Source organism: Octodon degus, unplaced genomic scaffold (genome assembly GCF_000260255.1).
Source record: "Octodon degus isolate 3935 unplaced genomic scaffold, OctDeg1.0 scaffold00031, whole genome shotgun sequence".
Taxonomy (NCBI): Eukaryota; Metazoa; Chordata; class Mammalia; order Rodentia; family Octodontidae; genus Octodon; species Octodon degus.
The window spans coordinates 1,702,651-1,716,684 of NW_004524607.1; the positions used below are offsets into that span (position 1 = coordinate 1,702,651).

At 40.1% G+C, this 14,034-nt stretch overlaps 1 protein-coding gene across 1 annotated transcript in view; it reads right to left on the minus strand.

Moving 5' to 3' along the window:
- Hecw1 (HECT, C2 and WW domain containing E3 ubiquitin protein ligase 1) overlaps positions 1-14,034 on the minus strand; it is a 372,273-nt gene that overhangs the window by 181,749 nt on the left and 176,490 nt on the right. The window contains exon 6 of the mRNA XM_004629654.3: positions 10,325-10,494. Coding sequence (XP_004629711.1) covers positions 10,325-10,494 — 170 coding nt within the window. The remainder of the gene's footprint in view (positions 1-10,324; positions 10,495-14,034) is intronic.

Here is a 14,034-nt window from a genome sequence, read left to right on the forward strand (position 1 = left end):
TCGCATGAAGCAGAGTCAAAGAGATATAGAGGAAATGAAACTCTCAATCACAAGCTTGCAAAACCGTTTAAGTGAATGTGAAGACAGAGTCTCAGATCTTGAAGATGCTGGTGTAGCTAGTGAAAAGGTATGTTCTTCTACCAGAGTTTTACTGTCAACTCTATCATCTATAACCTACTGTCTTGTCACATCCAGGCAGCATTCCAGAATCTGCTTTCTTCTGCCTACAAGAGGTTCCACTCCTCGAATCACCCACAAAAGCCAGGAGCTCAGCGGGACATCATCCTCAAAGATTGCCACCTCATGGAGCTGACTGAATAGGCAGGTCCCCAGGGCCCTGGCCAGCCATCCACCTGCACCTCTCCCCTGTCCACAGCCCATTCTGTGGATCAGGCACCATGAAAGAGCATCTCCCTTCACAAGGACTGAATCCCTAACTGCCTCCAGCTCCCTTGGCAGCTCAGGTAGACAACACACCTGGCCACGCACAGGGCCCATCCGGTGAGCACACTTTCCCTGTCTGTCCACCTCAGCCCACAGAACACCTTGTTTATCTCCAGTTTTCATCTGTTTACATCTTACCCTTGCTGCAATTCTCTCTCAGTATGGCACCTCCTCTAAGAAGCTGGGTTGACTTACTTAGATAAATACGGAATCTGACTTTTCTTCTCTATTTTTCCCTCTTCAACTTTTTCTCCACTGTTTTTTCTCATTTTTGTGATTTATATTCTTAGTTTTGCAGAATGTAATTTTTTAAAGACCGGAAGTAACTCATGCTTGTTTTCTGTTATTGTTACTGGAACCTGTGCAATATATCTATCAAGATCTTAGATGTTCAATAAATAAATGGCAACATAAAAAAAATAAAAAATAAAGGTGCGCGCCACCACGCCCAGTCTTCATTGCCATCTCTGCGCCCCCGGTAGCGGAGCCCGCATGGCAGGCCTGGCCCCTGCACCTACAATTTTTTGATGTATGGGAGCTTACAGTTCTTCCCGTGCATAGGAAGAAATAAACTGGTTTGTGAGTAAGCCTCTATCGTTAACTAGAAGGGTCTGAAAATCCTCCTAGCTGGTCTTTGTCTTCAGCTTCTCTCTTACAGATGCCGATAAGGTGATGTCTCTGAAATACAGCCGTTATCATTTCATTCTGTGCACCTTAGCGTTGTCTGGTTTCTCACTGTTTACAGAATGAAATCTGAATTTCCTAATGACATGTCTGGTTCCTATCTACCTTCCTAGTTGTATTTACTACAGTTCTATGAGACTTCATTTTTTTCCCACACATTTCACATTTTCACTTACTATTTACCTAAATGCTGTTCTTTCCCAACTCCTTCGCCTTTTTTTGTTTTTTTGTTTGTTTGTCTTTCTAAATTCCTACTCATCCTGCAAAAACCCACTGAATTATAATTTTCTGTGGAGTGTCTCCTGGCTTTGGCAACCACCAACAGGGGGCGCTGGTTTTTCTGCTGCTTCACTATCTTCCTGTGACGTTTTTACCGCAAGACTATGTAATGCTTTTTAGTAAACTCATCGCAAACAGCAGTTACATGTTACATACATATTGAGCACACTGGTAAGGGAGGATAGATATGAACACATAGCTATAGGGAGGTCACTATAATCTGTATTAAACATTGATACTTAAAAGCGGAATATAGCCCAGGGTCATATTAGTAACTGTACCATGATTAGATGACTCTGAGTTAATCAAAAGGGAGACTATCTGGGTGGGCCTTAGCTAGTTAGATAGGCCCTGAAAAAAAATAAAGGGGGGCCGGGGAGATGGCTCAGTGGAATAAGTGCTTCCCTGGCAAGTGCAAGGGCCTGAGTTCAATCCCCGGTTCCGCAAAAAATAAAAATAAATAAATATAAATATAAATACTGAAATCAGAGAGATTAGAGGGAGTCTGGGAGGGAGGCTCATTGCTGGGCTGGCTGTGCTGATGCAGAGGGTGGGGTGGAAGGACCAGAGAAAGATTTCCCATAAAAAAACAGTATGGTTCTCAATGCTGCCAACAATTTGAATAATCTGGGGAGAAATCGTTTCATTTCATGAATTATTAGAGGAGAACACTGGCTGTCCAACCCTTTAATTTCAGGCTGGAGATTCTGAGCAGAAAACCCAGACTGGGCCCAGACATCTGACTTACAGAATTGTGGGGTAATAAGTAGCTCCTGGCTTTTATGTTGCTAAATTTGTAGCAGTTTATTATGTAGTGATAGAAACTTTACAGGAGAGTCAAAGCTGGGGTAAATATCAGCGCAATGAGGCTGCCTTCAGAATAAGAACACAATTATTTGTTGATAGTTAAGTTTATATCAGTAACGGTAGCTACTCCAAAACTGGATTGTTTCTACATCATGTTGAAGATTATAAGAAAAAAGTCCTGATGAAAAGGTGAAACATATGTCTACACTGTTAGGTGACTCCAAGACTTTGATTATTAAATTTGCATCATGAATTTCCAAGATATTATACGCTGTTCCCATACTTGCTTGGTGATACCTCCATTAGTTCACGCACACGTGTATGGGGGAGTGAGTGTTAGGATCACGTGGTTGACTTGCATTTCAGAGAGCCCAGTTTGGAAAGTTGGTATTTTGTGTCCTCTATATTGGACCAATATTTTGAAGTAAATTCCAAAGTGCTGAGGGAAAAATAATCATCAACCTAGAGTTTTATGTTCACTAAACCTTCATTCAAGAGTAAAGTAAAAAAAAATATTTATTGGAGATATCAAAACATGGCTTATATGTATTTGGAGACAGAGGTCTTACATAACTATGTAATAATATATTTGGGAATATTATTGCAAAACATGTTTACAATAAATAGAAAACATAATGGTTACTTTTGACAAAATAAAACTTTCAACATTAGTTTAAAAGGATATAGAAAACTTGAATAAATCAATAACCAGTAAGTAACTGACTTTGTAATCATACATCTTATCATTAAGCACCTTATAAATAAATTTTACCTAATTTTTATGAACAGACCATCTGTATGTTATTTCTACTGTCTAAGAAAACTTAAAAAGACAAGAAAACTACCCAAATCATTTTCTGATAATACCTGTTTGGTTCAAACTAGATGAAGATATTATAAGAAGAGAAATTTATGACACCTTCATAGTGTAGATAGTTGCAAAAGTCTAAAGAAACCTAGCTGTACATCAGAAATAGAGATTATATGAAAAATATCAGAAGATATCTTCTAGGGAGGGTGCTGTTCTCTAGGTCACCTCCTCTGAGATCAGGAGATTCTCCTTGGTCATTGTCAAGTTCTTCAGTTGTGTGTTCAAGCCCCCACATTCACTATGTGTGTGTGTGTGTGTGTGTGTGTGTGTGTGCCTATACTGAATTTTGGTTTAATTTTTAATAAAAAATTTCCAGGTTCCATTTTCTAACCTATATTTAAATATATTTTATCCTGGCCTATTATAGTATTATATGTTCCTATGTTTTAAGGTTCAAGAAGGAATATAAATATTTGAAAATTTTCTTTGTATGAACATAATTACAACTGTATGCTCTGGGGACCTTGGTTTGGCAACTGCATGCCATGTGAAAACTCGGGGGGCAACAAATGCCTCATATGGAGAGGGAATGAGCCCCAACAATGAGGCATTATCCTCGCCTGGACAAGGTGAGGCAACTATAAGCCCCACCATGACCCCATTCCTCTCAAAGGTGCTGAAGTCAAAGAAGAGAACACAAAAACAGAGAATATCCTCCTCCTTCTCCAAGACCTCAAGCCACAGTCCTGGTCTGTCTTGGATGAGAGGAAAAGAGATTGATGATGAATGTAATATAGGTTTGATTGGATTGTTCACAACTTAAAATAGATGGTTCTAGAATGTGCCCAAAACAGCATTAAGAGACTCTGGAGCATTGCTCAGTGCAGTGACTGGAAAAAGTTACTTCACAGAATTGATGCTACTCATCTATCTATCTATGTATCTGCTATCTATCTATCTATCTATCTATCTATCTATCTATCTATCTATCATCTACTGCCTGTCGATCTCACTATAACATGTGTGTGTCTTGTAAATGTATAAACTACTCAATTCTACTCAAAAATCTTCCCAGTTATCTTGGCTAGCTTTGAAAACTTATTGCTAACTTTATCACTACCAATTTGCAATTCTCCTCCGTATTCCCTTTTAATTATGCTGCAAATCCCTGGATTTGTGTTATATTGCTTCTGCTTTTTTCCTCTTGCAAACACATTAAATTATATCCATACTCATTAATACCTCCTTTAAATATAATGTCCTCTTAGTCAAGGATGGATGTGATTAATGGCCTAAATATTTGCTAAGAACTTTTGCAGGAAAATATATCTTCTCTTTTCTCATTCTGGTTTTGAAATTTAAAAAGGCAAAATTTAAGAAAATGTGAAAGGCAGGCTAATTAATCAAGGTATTACTATAGTGACAATTTTGTAATACAAAACATTCATAGCCTACACATACTAAATCAGTTGCTAAAAGCTGTAGCACAATTTACAGTATGACAGCAACTCTATTTTTTCTTGGTACTGTACTTTGAAGAAGCTTGCTTATATTTGCTTCTATTTATATTTATTTATTAGCATTTATTCCAGGCTGAGGACCTATAGCAATCAACAAATCTGAGGAAGCAGTTTTTTGATTCATTTCATATGAAGAATAATACGTGAGTATGTAAATTTATTCCTTAAAGAAAAGGATAAAAATAAAAATGAAAAATACAACAGACTTCCCATAACATTGGCACAATCACGTGAGCAAGCTTTATGTCTAATCGTGTGCTGGTATTTTCTCTGTGGTACATTTGGGGAAGTCCGCGGGCCCACGCCACAGCACAGACAGCTGCAGACCCTCTCCCATTTCAGGATGAGTTCCATCAGCAGCAGGCACATGGGTGCCAGGCCTCCAGGCAGGTGCACGATGGGCTGCTGTTTAGGTTACTGATCTTGCACTCATAGAACAAAAGCAATTTGATTAAGTACCAGCCTTATGATGTTGCTGGTTTCAATTAGTTCATATGTTATTTAGGATATTTGCATCGATTTCCATGAGGAAGCAATTGGGCTGTAATTCACCTTGACTTACATTGGTCTTGTCCGAATTTGCCATCACAGTTTCATAAAACAAGCTTCTTTTCTCTGGAAGAATCTATGTAGGCTCATGTTTATTTCATCATTAAATGAGCAAGTTCAACCGTGACAATATCTGGGCTCAGGGATTTTCTCGTGGAAAAGTTTTAAATTAAATATTCAATGTCTTTTATAGACATAGGACTACTCAGCATTTCTATCTACTTTTGTTTCAGTTTAATAAGAGGTTTTCCATTTCACCTACTTTTTCAAATGTTTTGGTATGAATCTGTTCATAATGTTCTCTGTTTATGTTTTTAATATATGTAAAATTATAACATTTTATTTTTAATTCTCAATGTTTTTGAATTTGCTGATTTTCCTGTATTTATCATCTGTAACTCACTTGCTTAACATTTGATTTGCTGTGAATTTTATTTTATTTTATTTTTTTTGCAGAACCGGGGATTGAACTCAGGCCCTTGCGCTTAACAGGGAAGCACTTATTCTACTGAGCCATCTCCCTGGCCCCTGTGAATTTTATTGCTTACTTATATGGAAACTCAAGTCACTGATTTTTGGCCTTTCTGTTCTAAGTTAGTTGCTTCTGCAAAGGTAAATTCCTCATTTATTTACTATTATTTATTTAAAAATTGTTTTAGTTTTTATTTTGATTCCTTTATTGCTCTATAGATTTTTTAAAAAATGTATTTAGTACAAGGTCTACAGGGTCTCATTACACAGATCAGACTCATAGTGATCCTCCTGTTTTCAGCCTCCTAAGCACTGGGGATTACAGGTACGTGCCACCACACCCAGTCTCAATCACTGGCTCAGTGTGCTCTGGGGCCGGGGCCTGCATAGCACACAGGGAATGGAACCTGGATCTCTGTGCCTGCCTAAGCAGGTGCTTTAGTCCACTGAGCTATCTGACCAGCCCGACTTATAGATTTTTGAGAAAGGTTTTTTTTTGGTTTTTTTGCTTCTCTTTCAAGAAAGTTGAGCATTTAAAAGTTTTCTCTTCATTGTTTATGTTTAGCTTCTCAAGATTAATTTTTTCTTTTTTCTTCCTTTGGAGAAAAGATGAAAAAAATGAAAATTAAGCTTTTGTAAATGGGAAGAGGAAGAGGGATTGAAGGGAGGGTAAGAGAATGGGACAACAAAAAGAATCATGATATATGAACTATAGGTACCAGCTCCCTATATGAATGTGATCATTATGTATACCTAAAATGTACCAATGATCTTAATTAATTAAAAAAAGAAAATACGTTAACCTCATAAAAATGTTTAAAGTAGTTCCCTTAGTTTGCAAACAGAATAGAAACACATCTTTAGCAAAAGTTCCCAGTTTTTTATAGTCTATAGAATTTCTCATTTGACTAATATTTCATGTGCAAAATATGGATTCTTATGCCTTAACAAATGGAAGTAAACCATTGAACAAAAGAGTTACAATATGTAACAGTATCAGAATCCATCTCTGATAATGGAGGTGGAGAATCATCCAGGAGACTGCAGTGGCTGGAGTTAAATAACTGTAACTAATCGGAGCTGGCTAAGCTGTGTGTATCACTGTCTCGCTACAGGCTGTCATCTCACTGCAGTGAGCCAGGGCACTGCTGAGACCCCGGGCACTGTTAGGTTCTGTCCCCCTGGGAGAATCCAGACTTTCTGGTTCTGAATCTTCTCTAGCGGACCCTGTTTTGATCCCCAGCAGCTTTCTGCCTGCCTTTGTGGTCCTCTTTCAAGAAGCAGCTGCAGGCAGCTGGCTCACCTGAAATCCCTTTCCTTTGGGGATCTGGACCTCATGAGTTCTGTGTGATGGATTTGTTTCTGAGTGTTCACATATGCTCTGTTGTGGTCTTCTGTTCAGCTTTAGCAGCTGCTTTTAAGTGAGTGCACCCTGTGGAGCTCTCTGTTCTAGCCAGAAGTAGAAACTTTTGCTTCCGTTTTTCTTTTTGTTTGTTTTTCTTTGAGACAGGGCCTCACTGTTATGGCCCAGGCTGGCTTTGAACTTGCAGTGATCCTCCTGTATTTGCACTTGGCTGCTTCTGCTTCCGTTCTTGACTTGCTAAAATCCACCTCACTCCGAGCAGGAGGAAGGATTTTGTAAACTTTTAATCAGAGCAAGCTGCTTCTCTATTAGAAATACTCTAATGGCTTCACACCACACTTAGAATTAAATCCCAACTGGTCTGCATGGCTGACCAGGTGCTGGCCCCTGGGTCTCTGCAATTCAGCCAGCCCCTCTCCCAGTCCTGGGCCTCCAGCCACAGTGACCTTCCTGCTTGCTACAGGGCACCAAGCTTATGGTCCACAGCCCTCACAGCTGCAGCTCAGCTCTAGCCAGTCTGCACGTGTGGCTGCTAGCTCATTAAAAATAAACTCTATGAGCAAGGCCCTGTCTATCTAATGTTTTCTCCCTCTGTACTGGGGATTGAATCCACAGCCTTCACATTGAGTTCCATCCCTGGCCGAATTTACACTTAATTATTCTATTAGTTTTTAACATGTCCTTGTAAGCTTTTTTTTTTTTTTTTTTTTTTTTTTTTTTTGAGAAAGAGTTTTGATAAACCACCCAACTGCCTAGGCTGGGCTTGAACTTACAATTCTCCTGTCTGAGCCTCCCATCACACTTGAATTACAGGCATATACCACCATTTACACATGCCTGAAGCTCTAGGTGCCTATCTTTGGAAGGCAGAAGCTGAGGGAGTGAGGGAGAGATTAACAAACACCATGGCTCCCGCCTACAGTTTACTATTAGCTTAATCCACTTGATATTTTCTAAGAATCTCCTTTTAGGAGTTCCGTGTTTTATTTTCAGGTCTAGAAGCACTCTCTACAGGGGTGTTCCAAATATAGAAGGCAAGCCTCTTTACTTGCTGCTGTTTCTGTTTGGCTTCTTTGTGCAACTATAGTCTTATAAGTGCTCATTATATCCATCTAGGAAAGTAAACAGATATGAAAATCAAGGAGACTATTCCTTGGGTGAAAATAGTTTCTAATTACAGAAGTAATGAAGTAGAGGAGATTGATTAAATAACATGGAAGTTCTTTATTTTAGTTTGTGAGCATTAAATTTATTCTGTATTTCTCTTAATTTTCCCTTCTCATTTTAAAACTCTGATACGATCTTTAATGTTTCTATGACTGAATTTTGTAATTAGCAAAAGGTATGTTTCAAACTTGAGCTTACATCCATTTGAAAAAAAATTACATAAGACTGATGCCATATGAACTATTGCAATAAATTAGGCATTTAAATTACATAGTAAGCTTTACAGAGGACATTAGTGTTTTCTCAGTGAATATCCTTTAGGTTAGTCAGTAAACAGAAAGCAGGGTGCTATGGGGCCCATTTAACCTTCTTGCAGAGAAACTTAAAGACTTGTGTGAACTCTGTAAGGGGGAGGGAATCATTGCCTTTCCCAAAGTGTGATGTGAGACCCTGAGCCAACGTGAAATGAGGAAGCCAGGTAAACATGCAATTGTAATAAGCTGAGCCCATCCTATTTGCAAGATTCCCCAGTACCTTTGCATGGGCTGCTTTTTCTGCCTGATATCCCTCCTCTCAACCTGAAAGGGTCCCCTGTCAAGACCAAGTCTACCTGTACATCCTTTGGGAAGTCTGGATGTTTTTGACTTTAGCTAAGAATTGTAGTATAATTTAGGTGCTAAAAATACAACTTTGTAGTCACACCAAACTGGGATCATGTTCTTTAATTAGCTTAGGAAAACAATTGTAAGTTGTTTCTGATTCATAGCCTCATCCAGGACAAATGTGGTGTCAAAACTATCACTTCGACAACAGCGCTTTGGAGAGAATAGACAAGTCCACAAAAGGATAAAATGTTTGTCAGAATCTGGGCAAGGCAAAATCAATCTTAACAATGATGTGGAAATAACCAAGGATGCTAGAAGTGGATTCTAATAAAGGTGTAGATTTCTCACATGCTTTCTAAGACTTATAATAACTTTATGACTAAGTGTTTAAAATAAGTTGCTGAATTTTTGTTTATTTTTATAAATACTCTAGTTCCTATAGCGTCTTATATTTATCTCATCAGTACTGAAGTTCCTAGGATTTTAAAATTCATTATTTCCTGATAGCAATATTATCCATGCCTAGTGTCTATTAGTGACCAGAGCTGGCAGGAGGTTTTAACCCAACTTTAATTCTCCTCTGCCCACCTCAAAGCTCTCTTAGAGCTTCTGTGAAGCCCAGAAAAGGTATAGTTAAGCTTAGAAGGGAGGTGGCATAATCCAAGAAGTAACGAAGCAACTCTGCTCCCAAATATCCCAGCGCTGATCCTTTCTGAATAATAAAAGAAGGAGTACTGTCTAAAGCCAGTGGGTTGGTGGGAGCACACCTCCCCATGCAGCCTTAGCGGCTGAAGATAATCTGAAGCTCTAACCCAGGATAGCTGATCTCCTAAATTTGTGACACCTATTTTGTGGCTAGCTGGAATTTGAATCCAGAGTTGTGTGACTACAAAGTTGTGCTTTTAGGCCCTGCAGCTGCTCTCAGGCCCTCAACTGCCCAGCCCCTCCAGCCACAGTCTGCAGGCTGTGTCTTCAAGTGAAGCCCGTGGGCAGGGCAGCGAGTGGCTTGTGACAACCTTATGCATGTTCTCTAGAATAGGACTGTGAGGTTGAACCTGATGTGTACTTTGTTGAGGGACACTTCCTGACTCCACAGGAAGAGGAGACGCATTCAGGAATGGAGAAGGGCTTTCATAAGCCCAAACAACCAATTCACAACTAACAAGCTGCTGGGCCCTGCCAAAAAATGAGATAAACAGCCAGCCTGTATGGAACTCAATGAAGATTTTTCCAGGGCCTATTTGTTTATCAGCTCCAGGAAGCTGATGATCCTAGACACTCTAGACCTGGTGCACAGGGCCATGTTTACAGTTTGGTACCCTTGTTTCAGGACCATGAGCATGGGGATGACTGTGGGGGAACTGGAACGCTCAGACCACCACGCTGCTCTTCCTGGCTGTAGAACAAAGCATTAACTCAAAGTAGCTGCAAAGGAGTTTCCCAGTGTTGTCCAGAAGGAGTGTATCCTGATCCCTCAGAAATGCGAAGAGCAACCTGGTGAGAACACAGCTCTAAAGACCAAGATCCATAGAGCCTGCGGCTCCATGACAGAAACCCGAGGAGGGGTAAATGTTGGTCTTTTTGTGTCATTCCTCGGGCTTCTCTCTAGGGCCCTGGCACTCACCTCAGCCTGCCAGATGGGGTTCACGGTGTTGCCTATGATCTTGGATCTCCTCTCCTGCCCGTGATGAGGGAGGGCAGGGAAGATGCTGTGCTTCCCGGGCTGGATGGAAATCTTCAGATATGGGTCTGGGTTGAAAAACATTCCTTTCTTCAGCCCCATGGCCTGGAAATCTGTAAGTGAAAGGATATTTCTATTTAAGTTTGTACTAGAAGGCTAAACACATTAGGCCTTTGTGTCAGTTTCCACTTCATTGCAAATATACCCATTATGTGTGCAATATGGAACATTTGTTGGCACTTAGTACATTGTATTTTGGTGAGTAACTTTTGTAACAAATCAGTCTGACTGTCACTATGGTTGCTACACTTTGGACCACTGAGAGGACCATTGACCCCTGCTGGGCTGGATATCTGCTGTGCCTCAGGAAGGGCAGGAAGTGGTTGGGGTGAGGCGCTGGGCACCGCTGAGAAGGGTGGGCACTTGGAGAAAACCTGGCTTAGGAAAGCTGATAGGTCTGAGGTGTCAATTTCCTCTATAAAGTAGAGCCCTATGCAAAACAGGACCTGAGGTTTCACAATAAATATGTACTTCACTGAATAGGAGAATTAAGTAGAAAGGGGAGGGTTAAAAGAGCAAAGAGTACAGAAGGGATGGAAAGAAAAGCAAAACAAAACAAAAACAACGAGGCTTCCATGATGTGTGGTGCCTATCCGTGAGGAGAGCTTTGAGAATCCCTGCTGTCTGGCAGAGCATGACACTCACAATCTGAACTGTTTTTATTTAATTGAAGACATTTGGTCTTATACTACTGAGAGAGAGATAGACAGATAGACACAGAGATAAGATAATGGTGGATAATTTTTGTGGGGTCATTTAAATAGCTATTTATTGGAAAATATGTTTATGGTATTGTCAGGGAATATAATTTTAAAAACTTTCCTATTATTAAAGTATCTTCTAAATAAAATTATTCACATTTATATACAAGTGAAACAAACTAAGATGAAGATACTCTGAATCAGCGATTTTCAACCGTGGTATAAATTGTAATATGCTTAAATAATTTTTAACCAGTGTGTGTGTGTGTGTGTGTGTGTGTGTGTGTGAAAAACAACGTTTTCATGTGCCTTTACTTAAAAGTTGCTTTGAGTTGACCCAGTAGCATCTCCATAGTGAAGTTCTTTTTACTATCTCACATTATGATGCATTGCCACAGGAGGGGAAAGGCAGAGGAAAAACCTCGCAGCAATTTATAAAGCTCAGGCTATAGGAGGCTTGGGGAAAGGAGTAAACAATAGCAGCCAGAGATTGCTTGTTTGTCTGGCAGGCTTTTAGCTAGGGTCTGGGGGTGTGGATTTCCCACCTCTCTAGAACTGGTAAGAGTAGCTGTTCCTGTAAACTTGTGCTTTATCATGGATGCTGGTTTTCTCCTGGGACTCTGGAGTTTGTGACACCTAGCATATGGTGCCCACCCACGTAACCCACACACCCTTCCTAGGAGCAGCCACAGGCACAGAGTCTCTGGTAAGCTTCCTGGTAGACAGCATTTCACATGGGTGTCACAGCTTGTGCTGAGGGGATGAGACACGTCCTTCAGCCTGGATGTCTAATCTGGCTGTATTTGAAAAATTTTTTAAAAAGCTTGAGATTTGTTGAGCATTGAGCATTGGTTTCTTTATTATTTCCTTTTTAATACCTCATGAGTTTCTTAACATAAGGACGCATCTTTGGCTCAGGAAAAATTTTCTTCTGTTATTGTTTCTGTCCCATTTATTTTCATTTCCTCATCAAAAACAATGATTTTATTTGCACAGTCTATTTGTCATCCTCTTTTCTTCTTCCTAAGGCTTCTTGTGTATTGCCTTTACTTATGCATGCAAGGAGTGACTTTAAATTAGTTGGCCTTGTGATTAACTCAAAATTTGAGTAGACTATGCTTCATCCTGCTTCCAAGAGCTTGCTTTTTGTTCAGTTTTTGCACTTTTTTGAATTTATTTTAAACTTTGCCTTTACTATGATGGACAGAAAAATAAATCCACAAAACTGTTCATGCCTGAATGCCTGGGGGCCTGTGACTATGTCACCTTTCCCAATGAAAGGGACTTTCAGATGTGATTAGGGTCTTGGAGTGGGGAGATTAGCTTGTACTACCTAGGTGGGTCCAATGTAATCACAATGGCTCTTAGAAGAAAGAAGCAGAGTGTGTGGGAGAGTTTCCGGCTACCCTACACTGGCAGGACCTACTGGTCCCAGCCCAGGAGCAGCATGGGTGATACCCTCTTCCACCCCATTGGGATGCCCCTCACCAGTCCACAGCACCTCCCCCACCCCACCTATCAAGTAGGAATTTCTGTCACGTTCCGGGAACTCCCAGATCCAGTCCTAGCCCAGGCCAGTTGAGTGTGTGGGAGAGCTGCTTCTCCCCGCTACTCCACCTTGTCCCCTCCAGACTCAAATCAGGCCTGGGATACAGACCGGGGGTGAAACCATGCAGCTACAATCTCTGCAGAGAGAGTAGGGGACAGAACCACCCAGCTAGTCCAGGAGCAGAACATCTCGCCAGAGGGGCACAACAGGTTCACCCCCAAGGGCAGTAGCAGGAAGGAGCTGAGCAGAGCAGCCAGACCCAAGCCAGGCACAACTGGATAAATCCAAACTTTGTAGATCTGCACCTGAACTTCAGTACGTGCTAAGATTATAACTGCAACAAAGATCTACAACAAAGGTCAGAAGACAGTGCTACACAAAATGACAATGAGAGCAGCAAAATGCAATCTCAGAACTGAAGTCTACCCATAACAAATGCAGAGGACACTAACACAGAACAAATTGGGAATCACACAGCTGAAAGCAATGAATCAACGACTTCTGAAATAAAGAAACAGCTGCAGAAAGGTATAGAGGAACTCAGATTGGAAATGAAAAAAGAAATCCCTGAATTAATAATATCTGCAGTAAAGAATCAAATGCAGAAACATATGGAGGAAACCCAATGCCCACCCAGAACAAGTGCAGAGAACACTAGCTCAGCTCAAATGTATGAATTAATAGCGTTCATAGTAAAGAAGCAACAGCAGAAAGTCATAGTGGAACTCAGAGCAGAATTCTTTTCTACTAGCTCAGTTCAAATGTATGAATTAATAGCATCGATAGTAAATAAGCAACAGCAGAAAGTTATAGAGGAACTCAGAGCAGAATTTTCTGAAATAAGAAAAGAATTCTTAGAACTTATAGCATCTGAAGCAAAGAATCAACTACAGAATCATAGGGAGGAAACCAAATTTGAAAAAAAAAACACTGCAGTAAAAGAATTAATAACTGCTTCTAAAGAAGACATTGATAAAAAAATAGAGGAGATTAGAAAAATGATGGGTTAATGAGCAATACAGGAAAGAAATAGATCACATGAAGCAGAGTCAAAGAGATATAGAGGAATTTAGAATCTCAATCACAAGCTTGCAAAACCGTTTAAGTGAAAGTGAAGATGCTGGTGCAGCTAGTGAAAAGGTAAGAAAGGATCTCTTAAAAACAACTAGGATGCAGGAAAAAATAATTCATCACTTGTAAGACAATGCAAAGATGAACAATGTGAGACTAACAGGTATCAATGACAAAGAAGGAGTCAATAAAAAGGACATTTAAAAAATATGGACAGAAGTAACAGCAGAAAACTTCCCAAATATGAGGAAACAATTTGACATTCAGGTAAC